The 17,330-nt window shown below is 39.6% G+C and overlaps 2 protein-coding genes across 10 annotated transcripts in view; both read right to left on the bottom strand.

The window, feature by feature from the left end:
- LOC146512596 (calcium-activated potassium channel subunit alpha-1a) overlaps positions 1 to 649 on the bottom strand; it is a 97,565-nt gene extending 96,916 nt beyond the window's left edge. For 4 of the 5 annotated variants that reach the window (XM_085171320.1, XM_085171321.1, XM_085171318.1 and 1 more), the window contains exon 1: positions 117 to 649. In XM_085171320.1, coding sequence (XP_085027446.1) covers positions 117 to 350 — 234 coding nt within the window. In that variant the 5' untranslated portion in view covers positions 351 to 649. The remainder of the gene's footprint in view (positions 1 to 116) is intronic. The other variant, XM_085171322.1, reaches the window with a different exon arrangement.
- Positions 650 to 813: 164 nt separating this feature from the next.
- The window catches only part of LOC146512595 (disks large homolog 5-like), a 31,297-nt gene continuing 14,780 nt past the window's right edge, over positions 814 to 17,330 (bottom strand). For 4 of the 5 annotated variants that reach the window (XM_085171313.1, XM_085171314.1, XM_085171316.1 and 1 more), the window contains exons 10-34: positions 17,163 to 17,288; positions 16,808 to 16,940; positions 16,552 to 16,676; positions 16,129 to 16,304; positions 15,870 to 15,973; positions 14,477 to 14,569; positions 13,256 to 14,212; positions 12,997 to 13,120; positions 12,639 to 12,783; positions 11,531 to 11,652; positions 10,939 to 11,019; positions 10,679 to 10,838; positions 10,318 to 10,395; positions 9,364 to 9,526; positions 9,151 to 9,284; positions 8,671 to 8,835; positions 8,370 to 8,553; positions 7,971 to 8,119; positions 7,499 to 7,669; positions 7,167 to 7,363; positions 6,145 to 6,288; positions 5,843 to 5,970; positions 5,331 to 5,440; positions 3,483 to 3,592; positions 814 to 2,657 (exon numbers count right to left, since the gene is read on the bottom strand). In XM_085171313.1, the coding sequence (XP_085027439.1) occupies positions 2,554 to 2,657; positions 3,483 to 3,592; positions 5,331 to 5,440; positions 5,843 to 5,970; positions 6,145 to 6,288; positions 7,167 to 7,363; positions 7,499 to 7,669; positions 7,971 to 8,119; positions 8,370 to 8,553; positions 8,671 to 8,835; positions 9,151 to 9,284; positions 9,364 to 9,526; positions 10,318 to 10,395; positions 10,679 to 10,838; positions 10,939 to 11,019; positions 11,531 to 11,652; positions 12,639 to 12,783; positions 12,997 to 13,120; positions 13,256 to 14,212; positions 14,477 to 14,569; positions 15,870 to 15,973; positions 16,129 to 16,304; positions 16,552 to 16,676; positions 16,808 to 16,940; positions 17,163 to 17,288 (4,183 nt within the window). In that variant the 3' untranslated portion in view covers positions 814 to 2,553. The remainder of the gene's footprint in view (positions 2,658 to 3,482; positions 3,593 to 5,330; positions 5,441 to 5,842; positions 5,971 to 6,144; positions 6,289 to 7,166; positions 7,364 to 7,498; positions 7,670 to 7,970; positions 8,120 to 8,369; positions 8,554 to 8,670; positions 8,836 to 9,150; positions 9,285 to 9,363; positions 9,527 to 10,317; positions 10,396 to 10,678; positions 10,839 to 10,938; positions 11,020 to 11,530; positions 11,653 to 12,638; positions 12,784 to 12,996; positions 13,121 to 13,255; positions 14,213 to 14,476; positions 14,570 to 15,869; positions 15,974 to 16,128; positions 16,305 to 16,551; positions 16,677 to 16,807; positions 16,941 to 17,162; positions 17,289 to 17,330) is intronic. The other variant, XM_085171315.1, reaches the window with a different exon arrangement.

Genomic DNA, 17,330 nt, shown 5'->3' with positions numbered 1-17,330 from the left:
GTGATTGGACCTACTACAGATTTAATTACAAGCCCAAATCAAACTGGCTGCTACACAAAAACCCCTCTATGACGATTTCATGGAGGAGTGCTGCGTTATGAAATGAGCTGGCGTACCTTCTTTTTGGCGTTACAGTGGCAGCATACGGTCCACAGGTATTTGAGACTTCTCCACAGCAGGATTATGAAGAGACCCCCAAAGAAAGTGACCATGGAGGAGGCGAGGAAAGCCCACCACATCCGCTGGCCGTTGTTATCACAGGGCACATCTGGTGAGAACGGGATGATCACATTCATCTTGGATATGTGGATGGATGGGTCCGGGTTGAATCGCTCCCTGTTTTTCGGCATTACCGACTTCTGGTCACCTGCCAGCCCCTAAAAACAAACAATCAACTCAACTGGGATTCAGGGCCTTTGGGGAGCTCCAGCCAGCGCCCCCTGATGCCACAACGGCTCAGGCATGTTCAGCCAACCACCTTCCGCTCCTCTTCCATCTCATCTGGCTTCACTCTAAGAAAAGATGTAAAAGTTCAAGTCCACACGAGCCACACTCGCAATTAAAAAAACAAAAACAAAAAAAAAACCCAAACTTCTTTTGAAATTAAGATCTCAGTCGTGCGCCTCACGATGCGCGTTCGTGGCCGGGATTGCGCGTCATCCGTTAGACGTGTGCGTAAAAATCAAATTTCTTGTTCAAACTCCTCAAAACTCACGGTTTTCTCACAGATCCGATGGATGAAACTGCAGCGGCGTTATGATTACACTGAAGAGGCGTGCTGTCGACGCCAGTCGATTCACTCACTCCTCCACCTTGTTTTTTTTTTTTTTTTTTTTTTTTAACAGCGTAGCCTTCAGCAGGTCCGCTACTTGAGCTTAGCACCGCGCACTGTTGAATGCCGTCCTCCTGTCAAAGGCCGCAGTTTGTAGTTTCCTTTACGGATATATCGTTTGGGTTGGAAAAAAATGACCGTTTTATTCTTGTACGCAATTCTCGTTCTCCGACTCCCTCTGTCACATCCATTTGTTGGAAGATGGCATCGCAGATTTACAGGTAGCGGGGGAGGAGCCATCAATAGCAGACGTCGATGCTTATCTTCATGTCTGGTTATTTATAGTGACCGCTTCATCAATTTTTGATGGTTGTAACTTTATGGTTAGAGCCACCGTGCTTTTAAACCCTTAATTTTGTACGGACGTTTTAGTTTTGTACATTAGATCCATGTTCCTAAACTATAATCAAATTTCAAACTGTATTTCCATAATAAGGTGGGGCAAACTGACGAAAATGAAATTCTCTTATTGGTGTCCTATATCTTTATATGGAGCTTTAACATCAATCTAAGCCTGTCTGGAGCCTTTAAATGAGAAGACGTTTTCTCCAGCACTGATGGAAATACGAGTTTAAAAAAAACAAAAAAACACATTGCAGCATAGAATACACCATACATTTTCATTGTTTCCACGCCATCATGCATTAAAGGCTTAGAAAACCCAAATTGTAAAAAGTTTCCAAATATTGGAACAAGAGTATTTATTTAGGCAGTTATAAAAACATGGTAAGGAAAAGTACTAAACAGGACATCTTGTTTTCTCTCGTCTAGTGGTAAATTACTCCCCCTCGAGGACAAACTGTGCACTGATTGAGGTCCAACTTGAGTCCAGTTTTTCTTGACAAATAACCAGCCCGCTATTTGTGAGCTGATGCTAGCATTTAGATGTGCAAAGAAAACACAGACAACTTGCACTCCATTAACTGAATGTTTAATATTTTAAAGAAATAATAACCTTCATTTGGAGAAAGCCTGACATAAAGTGTTTTATCTGACATCCAGATGAAATGCTCTCAACGTGATTGACTGAAAATTCAATGGGGAACACGTACATGTGTTTAGCCAACAGATGAAAAAAAAAATCCCTTCTTAAATTTAAAAAAAAAAAAAAAAAAAAAATCCACCTGACAAAGAATATTGGCAGAAACTAGCAAACCTGCTGCGTGATTTACAAGGAAAATTGCAGTGTTAATAAGTGTGGTGCATTAAATATATTTAGCTTGGCACAATATTATATGAGAGGAGTGAAATGATCAAAATAAAGACTGACATAATGTGAAGGAAGCAATTTCTCCTCTATAAATAAGAACATTATTCACTAGAGAGCTACAGTTGTATAACAAAGGATCATAACCAACATCTTTGACTTGATTAGATAAATTAAATGGCAAGAGAAGACATAAATATAAAGGAGGGAACACAGTGGTCCATCTTCAGTTTGGAGTTGATGCAGAGTCCCTGTGGTCTGACAATTCAAGGGATTAAAGGAGTGCTACTGAATATGAGGGAATACACAATTCAAGTATTGAAGACTAGTGTAAACAAGTCTCTGTACTACATAATTACTGTAGTAGGAATATTGCAAATGATCATGTGTGCTGATATTGCTCTAAGTGAGAAGTATTGGATGTTAATATCGAGTCTGCTGTGAACTGCTGGATTTGAACATCTTCGCTACATCCTGGAATGTTTTTGGGTGACATGAACAAGGGGAGATACTTTTACGGTGCTCCATCTGGAATCCACAGTACTTTACTCTGTTCCTGCTCCACGATGGTCATGATCTGAGTGCAAATGTAGGAGACGCTGCCTCCCTGGACAATACCTGCAATACAGTTGGGAGGAGGGTGGTATTTTTGTGGTTAACACATCCCATTGAAAGTTCTTTGATTTTTTTCCATTCAGTCACTCAGCTCCCAGACCAATGTGATTTTTTCTTATTTTTGCATAATCCAAGCTCTACCAATTTTCAATTATATCAAGCATGTAATGAGACTAATGTTGACACCACCCAACAGGACTGTGGAAATAAAAGACTTCCAGTTGTAAACTGTGAAGACAAACTGGTATAAGCTGTCTATCAACAGATACTTTTAATGAAAGTGCTGATAAATATAATCACAATCGTGGCATGTGTGCAGAAGTTGGCCAGCCAACTCTCCCTAACAGAAAGGATCAGTTGTGGTATGTGTTCATTGCAAAAGCCCTTGTGTATAAGTCGCCTCCTTTTCTAGTCATTAATCAGGCAGACAGTTGGGTGTCAGACTGTCTGCTGCTCCAGATACCAGAACTTTAACTCTGATTTCTTAAAGAACACACATACAGTGCTCCCAATACCTCCTCTTTAAGACTAAACTCTAAATAACATGAAATAAATACACTTAAAAACAAATCTCAGAGACTATCACCAAAAATTTTGGACATACAGCAATAAATGCCATTAAACAGTTTGTGTCTGATTATTGATGAACTGAGTTTTAAGCCCGAGGTGAAAAAATGGTTACAAAAATACACCTCTCTTTGTAAACTGGGATTCAGTTTGCAGTTACACATTTCTGTGTACTGTAGGTGTGGTTAAGGTTACAATAATTAGAATTATAATGCCTGTATACAAATTAACATCGAGTGAACATAAGCCTATCCCACCAACCTGTGAAGAAGCGGCTGTAGTCCTGCTCTATTTTCTGCGCTGCCTCAAACTGCTCCCTGGAATGTTTCTGAGACACTTTATCCCGCAGGTACAAAGGGTCCTTCTGCTCTCTGAGGAAACATCAGCCCTGTCAGCCTGCTACAAAACCTCATTTCAAACACTCAAAGTGTCAGATTCTTGATGTCAACATGTCAACAAAACAGTCACAATTTCCATATTTTGTATTACTAAAAATCTGCAGACATGTTTATAACAGTAATAATAGTGTGTGGATATTTTAAAACACCTTGAACATTGCTAAATACAAATTTTAGAGTGAATTTCTTTTATACAAAAATGTGAATACATTTATCCCAATTCAACTGCATATAAATTATTCATGTTTCTGGGCTGCTACTGCCAACATTAACTTAAATGAAAACCACTTTCCTGGAAATTCTACTGGCAGTAATAGACAAGAAAGTGTTTTTGGATAAATCAGCAAAGTTAACAAGGATCAACTACCCTTATTAACATTTTATCGAAATAAAAATAAAATACTCAGAAGATGACTAAAGTAACTATAGATGCAATTTAAAGGAGATTTCTACTAGTTTTTACAGCAAAACTTCTCATTTCTGCCAACAAATTTAACAGCTTAGCTTCAGTGAAATCTCCCTACTCTAAAACCCATCCATCCCACTCAGTACCCATGACCGCACACAGCCTTGAGAATTCATGTGTTTACCAGTCTTCATCTTTTACCTCTGACTTAACCTAGAATACCACTGTCTCTCTCCTTTCACTCATTATGCAGTCAACATTTTGGTCTGCTGATGCTTCTCAGAGGATAGAAACCCATGAAAAACCTTGGGCTCCTGTCAGTTGCTGCAGCAGGCAGTGGGAGGTGTGTTTTTGTGTACATGGAAGCTGAGGCCGGCAGGGCATCGTGTGTTTTTAGCCACCCACACCACGAAGTGGAGCCACAGGCATCGTGAGCCCCTCCCAGGACAGCTGGCACTCAGCTGATGACAGCGAAGGCTTAGCAGGAATCAATCTGAACCATGTTTGCCTGCTGCACCGTTTCATAGATTTATGGACGCGTGTGTGTACATGCGTGGTGGAAAAAGCCTGTTCCTGCCCGACCCGAGTTTGCCCTGATTTGCATGCGTTTGTGTGCGCATGTGCATGAAGCACCATGCCGAAGGTTCAGAAGATTTAATCTTCCCACGGATTACAAATGAAAAAGCAGAGGATCTGTGAGCCATCACCATCAGTTGATGAAAACAGGTGGTGGAAGAGAGCACGTCGTGTCTTCGCAACTAATGATGCTGATCAAATTTTGGTTGATCAATTCGTTTTGTTATGGATGGAGGGCAAATGTGATTATAAAACCAGCAAGATGCCAATTTCCCAAGCAACTGTCTCAAGCCAGATAAAATTAAGCATAATCAAGAATAATCAGTCCTTCAAGCGAGAATGGCTTTAAAAATGGGGGAACTTTAAGTAATCTTTAAATAATTCTTTATGACCTGACATTTTTAGATTACATATTGATTTAATGCCCAAGTAGTTATTTGCAAAATAGAAACAGATTATTACTTTAGTTCAGAATATACAGATGAGTTTTGTTCATGAATGTGGCTTTATTTGAAAATGCTATGGCCCACATTTTCCCTTTCTTCTCAGAAACAGCCTCCAGAGGCAAAAGCTTTGGATGAGTTCTCTCTGTATGTTGTTCAAGGTTTTGAGCTTGACAAATAACTGGGTAAACAAAACTGATACCACAACACAAAGTATGCTCAACATGTCTGACAGGTGGAAATAAAAGAAAAATTTAAAAGTCAAACCAGGCATGAAATTACTCACTTTATCTGCTTGGCATTTTTGTAGCGGATGAATATGATGATTGGGTAGATGTGAACCATGTGAAGACGTTCAATGGCGTGAGGGGCAATGTCAAGTAAGCAGTGACAGTCCTATGAGAGAAGACAACATGAGAAATGGGAGATGTTTCAAAAAAAAGAACACTGCAGAAAATATCAAGTATTTATTTTCACGCTCTGTGCGTTTAAAGACTTCTAGCAGTTTATGGGATATCAACAACAACATAAATGTCAACATCAAAAAATAAAGGTTCTTTGAAAATATGTAGCCAATCAAGTTACTTTAATCAGTTTGGAAGTTTGGCTGTATTGCATTATTTGGAATGCAGCTGAAATTCCTCTGAAGATTGTAAGAAAAGTTGTAAAGACAGCAGTGCATAAACTTGGCAGCTGTAAAACTTCAAGATACAACTGCTATTGGTGCAGGGTCAAAAATGTGTCATTTCTGGACAAGCAAATCAATAATAATGCAGATTAAGGTTATTTTAAATTGACCTTTTCTGTGATTTCTTTTATTGAGGCGACTGTTGTCACGTCAAAATGCCCACTCCTCCGTTTGTAATCAATGAACACACAATCCTTTACTCCACGCTCTATTGCCTGCTGAGATGCCTTCATAATTTCTAAAAGAAAAGAAAAAAAAAAGCAACATTTTTAATTTTAATACACACGTCAAGTTGTCTGATCTTTGAGTTTCATGTTAGGTAGCTCTCAGTGAAATCTTCCTTGCACAATAACACAAGTTTGATGGACACACACATCCTTCATGTATAAATTCACACAAATCAGAAGCTGACCAGGCAAACAGCGACAGAACTTGGTAGGAGCCTCCCTCTCCAACATGTCCTTACAGGCCTCCACTAATGGACCCAAGATCAGCACTGGACGAGGCGAAGAGCACTCCACCTTCTGAACCCGCTGGTACATGAGGCTCATGCCGTCTGTGCATGGAATAAACGAAAGCAATTTATTCCAAAGGCATAACAGGAGAGAGACACTGCTGCTCATTTTAACCGTGGTTTCTGTGTCATGTGAAAGCTTCAGTTTCTTTCAAGAAAAATCCAGCAATATATACACATCTTCATGCCTGAGATCTGCCTCACAAATCTGGCAACAAATCATCATGTAAGGTTAATAGGGACATTCAAAGTAGCAGTTTCTATCTAGTATCAAGCCTAAAGAATAAAATCTGAACTTTTCAAACTTGAGTATTATTAAGTCTTAGAGATTAGGCTTAATTGGGAAAAGGCTTTCATTAAAAAATAAATAAATAAATAAATAAATGTAAGAACTTTTCTTTAAACACTTAAAGGGAACTGATTTTAAAACACCAAAGACTAAAATGTATTTGGTAATTTGGAAAACTGTGGTGTCTGTGATGAAATGTAATTATGTTTGTTGCACCTCCAGATGCAGCTGTGTGAAGTCTGATAAATTGACTGAAGTCAAGACTATAGCCAGTAAATTATATCTTGGATGCTTAGAAAGTGAGCAAGCCTCTGCAGCGTGCTCCACATTCAAACCTCTGACAAATCTGGCTGTGGTTGAACAGATTTGTGGGTAATTTTAGGTCCAACTCTTGAGAAGGAATGTGTGAAAAACAATAATCAGATTCTGCTGTATTCACTGTGAACTTTTTTGATTTCAAACAGTCCTTTGTAAGTTTAACAAAGTGATGACAGTATAATGCAATGCTGGTGAAGTAAGCGCTCAAGAAAATCCAAATATGTGCTTATTCCAGAATCAACCTTTCTTATACAATTATGTGTCTTTTTTGTGCATTTTTAAATAAAGTTTTGTTTAGAAGGGGGTTTCTCACCCTCTGTGATGGGTAAAGAATCTGTGCTAATGGCGTCCAAAGCAGTCATGTCCTTTCCATCCTTGGATCCACTCCGTTTGTGCTTTAGCCTCCGGCGAAAGAATGACCTCCGAGCAGCAGCAGACAGCGTCCTGCTAGTGCCGTTTTCATCCTTCATATCAGCCATGCTGTGCCTTCTGTAGAATTCCTGGTCCATCCTTATTGAGATAATATTTCAATCCATATCAACATGCTATCAAACTAATGTTCTTTAACATTAAAGATTGATGAATGTAGAATTTCTCATCAGATTTTCTAAATCAGAAAACCACAAATTCTTACACTGTACTTACATGTATTTACTTGGAATCTGTCCTTTCTCTAGTTTCTGTGCACTCTCATCAAGCTGCCAGGCCATCCAGAAGCCAAAATTACCATTTGGTAGTGTGTCTTCAACATAAAGGATGTCATCTTTCTTAAAGCTTAGCTCCTGCTCCATTTCTGCCACTCTCTCATAAAGTGCTCTGCCAAATATGAATAAAGTAGTTGGGGAAGATGTCAATGGCATGATAAACAAAACTTTGCAGACTATAATGGAAAAACAAGTCTTACAAGCTATACTCTACAAGCTTCAACGAGTTATTGACCGGACACACAAATCACCAAAACATGTCTGTTCTGTTAGCTCAATGTTCCCAAACTTTACTGCCCATTTTCCGGTGGTTAGGTTCCATTTTGGATTTTGTTTAACATAAAATTAAAAGGCACAATATTCATGTCATCTCAGCAGTTTAATTTCAGTGGCCTGATAAATATTCAGGGTACCTTATGAAAAATCCATCTCTGGGACTCTCTCTTACTGCATCAAGGTTGTCTGCATAGTTCTGGACCTTGAAGGTGATCGTTTCAGCTGGTTTCAACAATTCTAGGTAAGCATCTTCTTTAGTTTTGTTCTTCATGCTGACACCATTGTACTGTTTAAAAAAAAAAACAAATAAATTAAAACTATAAAGACAATCATCTATAAGACAGAAAGCAGTCAGATTCTATGTCTAAACCTGCTTTAATGTGCTTTTCTTCTAGCCTCAGAGCATTATAATACAGGTACACAAATCACAGAATTATGTCCAGTATTGTTTTCACTACAGCTACTGCAACTTACTCTTTTTATTGAACACATGACAACTTTGGTGCATCATAGTTATTGACAAATATGAAAGATACCTCCAGCATCAAATCTCCAGGCAGTAAACCATCAGGACCCCTAGCAGGGCTGTCATCATCTAAACTCTCCACAAAGATGCCATAAAGGTTCCCTCCACAGATCTGAACTCCCAGCTCCACGTGGATCCTCTTCAGCCTCACCAACCGATACTCTGGAACCCTGCGTGGATTTGAACCAGGAAGCCTGAAAGAAAAATACATTTTAAGAAGTTTGACCAGTAGATTCAAAGTCTATTTTAAAGGGCTGTATTAAAACACCATATCAACCCAGCGAACACAAAAGCAGATATAAAGCTACTACCTGGAGGAGATGTGTGGACTAGTGGCAGGAGTTGTTTGTTTGGATGCAGGAGTAATCGTGCCTTCATCCTGCTCACTCAGTAAATCAACAGTGGAGTGATTGTCCGGTGTGGTGGCTCCACTGTCATGGGGTGACGGCTGGTTGCTGATAGATTCCATCCGAGAACTAAAAAGATGAGAAACAAAGTCAGAATCTTTTCTAATCATTTAATATTTTACCCTAAATTCCAAATAACTTTGTTTTTAGAGAATAGACACTTTAGGGTTTGTTTACTGTTATAGCACATTCGTGCCATCTCCTTTGGTTTCTGTGTCATGTGAAAAAAAGTTAATATTTGTTACTCAATCATAATTACATAACCCATTTCTTATTCCTGTGCTACAGTATGAAGTCTTTACGATTGCATACTCATGTGTTTGCTTTGCACATACTGTGCTTTATACAGAAAAGGGCACTGCTAAGCTCTCGTCTCCCTCTTACCCTGAACGAGAGTGATTCCCCAGCTGAAACATGTGTGGATTATACTGAGCCAAAATGGTGACCGTGTCACATTGCTGCCCGATCACCAGCCGTGCCTGCTGCTCATTGGCATTGCGAAGGTTTATTCCATTAAACTGGAAACAGAAGGGATTCATTAGAGGCAGAAAAAAAAAAAAGATAAATCATGCATATGCAGTAAAGTAGCTAATGTACCTCGAGAAGTTGATCTCCGTACTCTAATCGAGCTTGATGAGCAATGCTACCTGCTGTCACTTTGGACACAAACACTCCGCCATTCTCTCCACTCACAATGGAGATACCAAGCGGTTCTGCTCCCTTCTGTACCGTCACATTTCGTGGCTCCCCCAGGTATGGCCTTCAGGGGAAAAAAGAACATATGTGTTTTGACATCTTATAGAAAAGTTGCAAGCATGAAACTTTGGGGGAAAAAATTAGAATAAGCTCTTCCCTTCAATCTAATGTTTTCCTACACAATAGGAGTCTGCATGCTATCATGCATGTCATGTATGCAAATAATCACTGAATCATGTGACATTTTTCATACAAATGTGTATTGTTCAAACAATAATATGCACAAACCAGCCACAACATTAAAAAACCCTTGCAGGTAAAGTAAATAACAGTAATCACGATCCTGGTATGTGGCTGATACCACCCACGTAAACGACAGTCCCCAACTGGACAATGTCAGGGCCTCCAACCTCTCAAAATCCCAATCTGATCAAGCATCTGATGCTTGAGCCTGTAGCCTCATGTCTGACAATACCAGACACGCCCAAAGGTCTTATGTTTGTGCCCCTAATGGTCCAAGCTGTTTTTGTAGCACACTGTACCAAGAACAAGGTTTTAATGTTGTGGCTGATGTGCCATGCGTGCATTTTCAAATCCCACTTCATGTCATGCAATCATACAACATTTAACAGCATTTTGAATAAATAATGAGCAGAGAAGATGACGACCTAAGGATACACATCCATTTCATTACTGCCATTATTAAACATTCAAAAGAATCTAGCACCGCTGCTGCAAAGTGAGTCTAGACTGTAACATTTATATATGCAGAGTGTAGGCAGAATGATAAGATCTGTGCTCCAACAGTCCCGCAGACAGTGCTTATACTGTATATGCTACCAGCACAAGACAAACCTCAAGCTTCTTAAAGAGAAGAACTTGGGCTTAATTCCAAGTGGTGGTCTAACAGAGGAAGTGCAGTAAGAGACAAATCTGAGAAGCAGAATGACAGGGAAAAAATAAAAACAGACAAAGACAGAAAGATTTCAAGTTACAAGGCTCAGCAGCAGAGAAGAAAGTGAAGATAATAAAATGATAGATTGTGGTGACAGTGTTGGATGGAGGCTTGAGGCTTTGTTTACTGCTTTGCAAGCATTTAATCACAATGAACCAGACAAAAAGTACAGACAAATGGTGGAAAACATGTCTTGTGGTGCTGAATTATGGTGGGATAAAGATAAAGATTCGGACAATGACGAGGATTCGGTTGGCATACCCATCCTTTCGCCTGTCACCAATCGAAGCAGGGCTGACTGATATCCTAGGTTGGGTGGAAATGGAGCTCTGCGATTGGCTGCTAGTGAAAGACGACGTGTCCAGGTTGACAGGGGACATTGGAGGTGTTGGGCTGCTACCCTCCGAATGTGTAAGTGAGCCTGGAGTGACAGAGGATATCAAAAATTGAAGTATTCATTCTTGCTATTTACAGCAGTAACATTTGGTACCAGTAGATGTTGCTCCCAGACTGAACAGTACCTTTGTCAGATCCAGTGGCGCGAGGATAACGAATTGGAGGGATCTTAATCCGCTCTGCTCTAAATTGAGTACCAGAGGTGCCTAAGAAAAAACAGGAAATTTATTAAAAGGGTCAGTTGACCCATACTGAAAAAAAAAAGAAACATTTTCTCACACAACTGAGGGTATCCAACCATGTTGATATGGGAATTCCCCAGGAAATATATGAACAACTGTGATAAGCCCTTTTCCCCGACACTGCTAATCTAAATATTTACCACAGAGCACATGTTTGATGTAGCCAGTTAATCACCATCGTCTCCTGAGCCAATTAAACTGCTACAAGACTTTCTAAACACTCATTACAGGAGAGTTGCATTTAAAACTGACATTTCATAAATATAATGAGTTTAAGAGTAAAATTAAAGTTAAATAATTTTGTGTCACAGAAGTCCGTGTTTGCCAACAATGCAACTCGACGCCAGTTAGGTGTTTTGCTAGCAGTGATAAATAGTGGGCTAAATAAGTGCGTAATGAATTAAAAAATTTTAAACAACATTATTCAAATTTTAAACATGCCGTGATTACCATAAAACTAGGGCACCATACATACTCGTTCTGTTGCTGCAGGGCAAGGAGTTAGTACTGTGTGGTGGTTGGCTGCAGCTCCGCTCAGTCATGTTTCCAGTGCGCTTGTGGCTGAGGTCCAGACTGAGGCGACCTTGATGCTGGGGGCTAAGAGTGAAGGGGGGGGGGGGGGGGGAGAAAAGGCCTGCGTAAGTCCCCCGGCAGTCAATTATTCAACCCAGGGCAAGATATAATTTGCTACATGCCATCTGTCCATGAGATCTGGGGCAGGATACACAGTTGTTTCGCTGCTATAAATACACCAGTCAGGATTTAGCAAATCTGTGGTTAAAATGAAAAAAAAACTACTACTAGAACTAATGTCTACTTTGCAGTAAGCATCAAAATAAACTGTTATATCTATATATAGATAGATAGATAGATAGATAGATATCTATATCTATATATATATAAAAAAAAACATCTGAAATTGTCTTTCATTTCTAACTAATGCACCAAAAACCAGAAGTATGCAGAATACAATCACAGCAAAAAAAGAATACAGAATAATTATTTATTAATCTCTCTCTCTGCTTCAAAAGAGACAACAGTCTAACAGTCGAGATAAAATATCTATATCTGTTAGAAAACTGATATTTCAAGATGTCGTAACAAGGAAAAAAGTAAACTTAAAAAGCATTTGGAGAACACATTTCTCCAACGAGGCCGATGACCTAGCTCAGAATTTCTTAACAACGTGACCTGGTTCTGTCCCAAAATCTGGTGGCTTTCTTTGTCCCTGCTCCACATTTCCACCAAGTTGTATTTGACTAGTTGCTGCATTATCTGTCTAACAGACAAAAACAGCACTGAAGATACTCTACCTGTCGAATAATTCAATTAATCAATGATTAAAATAAAATTGTAGTGGTTTGGTCGACTCAGCTACCTTCTTCCTATTAAATGTCTGCAGTGAATGAGGTGTGATTGAAACAGAAAATTTTACTTGACACTATACACAAAATAAGTATACTCATCAATTCATATATTCACATGGCAAAATGACAAGAAGATTTATTTTTAGGATTCACAACAGTAAAAAGGCTCGTGAAGAAGAGTTGGACTCATGAATGTTAAAAAGACTGACAGAACACCTTGTGTGTGTACGAGGATGACTGCTCGAGCTGGGAGCTGGAGGAGGGTTGTTGGCCTGGACCTCATGGCTCCAGGCTGTGTAGACAGGGTTCCTCATGACAGCCGTCACAGCAGGGCAAGGGGCAAAACTTCGTTGTGCAGGGTCTGGAGGACAAATAGTGGGATTAGACATCAACTCAAAAGTAGTAGTTATGTGACACTTCCATCCTATAAATATCAAGCCTTTATTAGTTCAATAGAAAAAACCCAACAAATCGAAATCAACTTTCTATTTTTATTATTAGTGATCCATGCAGTGTTTGGAAATGTGAAAAAAATGGAAAAAAGTGAACACATTAAGCTGTTCCCATAACTTACGTGATGCAATGCTACTGTAGCTTTTGGGTGCATATTGTATGCTGTACCGATTGGTTCGTATAGGAGAGAAACGTAACAAGTCCACTGGCTCTGGGGAGTGTTCATCGTTAGAGAAACTCTGTACCTGCAAGGAGCAAACGTACAGCTTGTAAGCCTTTTAATTTTTGAGGAAATAAGGGACACAAAATAACACAAACCATAGCATCTATAAAATGTCAAATAGTAAAGTCCTCAACACGTTCTTTAAATACTCAGTTACCTGAATGGGAACAGGAATGTGCAATGGAGTCACATTTCGACGTAGTGCTGGTGCTGATTTTGGCCGGTATCTCTTTTTTCCTTGCACTTCTGTCCTGTACCGATTCTCCTCCTCTTCCTCCTCCTCAGCAGGTTTTTTGGAGCTGCCCTTGGCCTCTCCTGGAGGGCCATCATTGAAATAGCATTGGTTTCCCACCTCTCCCTTGTCCTTAGGATTTGTAGCTTGGGCAGGGGATGCTGGTGGTGTGCCAGTGGTAATGGTGGAGTCCGATGCGGAGCTGTTCTGCTGCCGATGCTTGAACCTAAACGAGTCGCTCCTTGCTGGTGGGGTGGGGGGTGTCTGAGCAGATTCAGACACTGAGCTCTGCGGTGAGTGAGACAGGGACATGTAGTCCAGTTTTTGGGCTGCATCAGGTCTCCTGAAAGCATTCATGTCAAAAATGGACTTCCTCTGTTTGGGCTTCTTATAGATGGACAGTTGGGTGTACTCTGAAACAGTTCCCACTATGACTTTAGGCCATGTGCCTCCACTGGGCTTGACTGGCGAGCTCTGCACTCGGTCCACAGCAGCCTGTGGTGAGCTGCAGTCGGACAGGAGAGGGGTGAAGGTAAAAGGCCGATGCTGGAGGTCCTGCCTCCGATAGCAGAATTCTGGGTGGGGTTCCGAAGGACTATGTGAGGCAGAAAAGGAACGGGAATGCGGGGACCCATTGGAAAAGGGTTTGTGGTGGGAGTGAGTGCTGCCACTGCTGCTATTCAGGGAGTCACCGGTATCCTTGCATGCTTCCTCCCCTCTGCTGCCAAAGTCACAGCTACAAATGTCAGTTTGTGTGGAACAATTGTGCTTAGAGTTTCTGCAGTTTCTCGTGTGGACCTCGCAGGACTGGAGTCGCGGGATCTTTTCAGAGTCTCTCAAAGTTTCATATAAACTCTGGCCAGAATAGCTTTGGGGAAAGAACTGTGCAGGAAGAAATGTTGATAAATATACTAACCAAGAACTTGAGATAGCATTTAAAAATTAAAGATACTGCTAGTAATTGAGGTTTAAGAAGACTTTGCATTGTCCATTAACCCAATGAGCATTTGCACGAAGCAAGCATTGTACAACTAGCACAAAGCCTGACTATTGGGAGTCTTTTAGAAGAAACAGCAGTGTGTGATGTTACAGTTGTGAGAAGTAAAACAGAGGAATCTGTATGTGTTTGGGTTACGGAGTTTTTACCTTCATGAGGGAGAGGCTGAGAGAATTTCGGCAGTTTCTCAGCAGAGACTCACATTCAGAGAGCGACTTGTTATCGAGCGCAATTCCATTGATCTGAGAAAAAAAAAAAAAAGTCCCATAAATAAGAGCTTACTTACCTAGACATCATCATCATCGTACTCCATCTTGAAATGGCGTCTGTAAATGTGCTAGTTATGGTTAGAATTTAGGTTACCGGTATCTGAGGTGTGCACATCCTCATTACACAACATTAACCATTAAAATGATGGCTGATGTGTACTTGGGTACCAAAATAGTGGCCACCTGCCCTTAAAAGTAATCAAGTCCCTCAAATTTCTTGATTAGGATTATGGAGGCACTTTATTTTTTTAAATATCAGATTTCTGTAAATAATGCAAGCTGTTTTTAATAACAAAGTGAGATCATACTGAATTCCCTGTCTCAAACATGTAGGTAGGACATCAAGACAATTCAGGACTTAAATAGGATTCTGAGACCTCCCAAAAACAAAGCTTACAGTACAGTTATTGATCAAAGCAGCCAGCTATGATAGAGTGCATGATGTAAGACTATCAGCATATGATGGTCTATTAATGAATTTTGGGTCCTGGGCAGTGTTAAAGCTGCCAGTGATAAAATTATAGCATAAGGGCAAATTACAATATAAAAGACAGATTCAGATCATAATGGAAGCCATTTGGAATAACCGGCATATTACAGACCAATAAAGTGTAACATATATGGTGGTCTAAAACTTATAGTATAATATAGTCAAGCCAAAAATGATTCCCAGTCATGACTTTTTTTTTTAATCCAACATAAAAAGTGCTGAAATCAAAATATAACTAGACTATATAATTGTGTTATGGCCTGTATGTATGGTTTGTGTGAAAAGGCCAAGTTTGGGAATGTGCTAGCTTACTTTCACTAACATTTAATCCTAGTTTAACTGACAGATTTTATATTATCTGACATATGAAAATTACAAAACTATGTTAACAGTGTGCAGCAGTGTACTGTGAGCATCTTTGTATTGTAGCTGACATTTTGGTACCTCCAGTGAATTTTTAGTAATGTCAGATTTTACTTCATCTCAGAGGTCAGCCTCACTGGAAGCGCACAGTCTCCATTATATCCTCTCTCTATAACAGTGAAACTGGCTGCATTATTTCATGTTCATTCAAGTTATGAAATGTATACATATACACAACAAATTTCCTCTACTGTTTCAACACTGTACTTTGAAGACAAGTAGTTGGAACATGCTGCAGTTGTGCTTGTCTTAAAACAACTTGAATGTGGTCAGTAGAGGGCACTAGAGACCACAGCCATCTCTTGATAACAAACAGGCTTTTATCAAACAAATGATAAACTTTTCAGTGATCATACTCACAGCTAACAGTCTGTCACCAATAGTGAGATTGCAGTCTTTAGCAGCTGGGCTGCCAGCAGCCAAAGTGGCAACAAACACTCCACTTTCCAAACCTAGTCCACTGTCTGTGAGGAAAAACAATTAGAAAAACACACCCCAATTACCATCACATATACAGATAATTAAACGCAAATACTTTGCACTTTAATGTCATTACTAGCTTGTCAAGGCAGACATTATAACGGCGAAATTTATTACTTATTTGGAAATTGAAGCTGACCTTTGTGTCCAGCTAAGTTTATCTGGATTGGAGTGATGATCCGTCCTCCTAGTGACTTTCTTCTGCGAACCACCATATTAATCACGCCCTCACCACTCAACACAGCTTTGATCACCTGCTTCCTGTCTTTATTGGTCAGGTCCACATCATTTATTTTAAGCAACCAGTCATTTACCCTGAACAGAAATAAGAGAGAATATAATAATAATAATGAAAGAGAAGCCAACTATGATGTGTTGTGTAAATTGGCATGTATCAAAAATCTGATTTTCGGAGTGCTGCATACTAAATTTTACAAGTGAAATTATGAAAATGTGTTTCTATTCTCCAAATAAAGCTTATTATTAGAACCAAAACTCAGGTGTCAAATGACAAAGGGAAATCAAAACATTTATATACACTGAGGTGGAAAGTGACAGTTACCTTAATCTTCCCTCAGCAATACTTCCTTTATCCACCTTAGTTACAAATACACCACAGTCCCCTGGTAAATAGGGATCATTTACCCCTTCAGCAATATCAAATCCAAGTGCTTTTAAATCCATGTCCTGCAAAAATGAAAAATCATGAGGAATATGACTTTTTGATTCTGAATTAGTTCATTCATTAAGTGCAATTCTCTAAAGGCAAATCACATTTCTTAAAAAAAACAAAAAAGAAAACTCTAAATGATCCTTACTCTGTGCTTCTCAAATTCTACAACTTCTGTCTCCCACTCCATTGAGTCAGTGTCTATGGCTGAATCATGTGAACTGTGGGCCATCAGCTGACGATATCTTGCTTCCTTTTCCAGCTCATCTTCCAACTTTTCTCTGCAGGAAACATAAAATATGTAGCTCTTCAGTAAGTATTTCAAAGTGATTTGAACTGTCCTGTGTAAATAAAATTCATCCACTGGGTGGCACAAAAGATCATTAAGGAAGAGAAGCACTTTTAACACAAATATAAATCAATGAATAATATTCAAGTTGACCTAAAATAGAACACAAGACATTTATCTGTCTCAAAAACAACTTTTGGGAGAAATAACGCACTTTAGTTCTTTGAGTTCCCGCGTCGCATCGTTCTTCTGCTTTCTCATGTCATCCAGATTCCTCAGAGCATCTGCCAGATCACTCACAGCTCTGTCCCTTTCACGTCTCAGGTTGTCACACAGTGTACTGAGTGATGCACATATTGTCATCGGGTGTCACATAAAATCT

This window comes from Neolamprologus multifasciatus, chromosome 8 (genome assembly GCF_963576455.1).
Source record: "Neolamprologus multifasciatus chromosome 8, fNeoMul1.2, whole genome shotgun sequence".
Classification (NCBI taxonomy): Eukaryota; Metazoa; Chordata; class Actinopteri; order Cichliformes; family Cichlidae; genus Neolamprologus; species Neolamprologus multifasciatus.
This window is presented reverse-complemented; position numbering and strand designations above follow the sequence as displayed.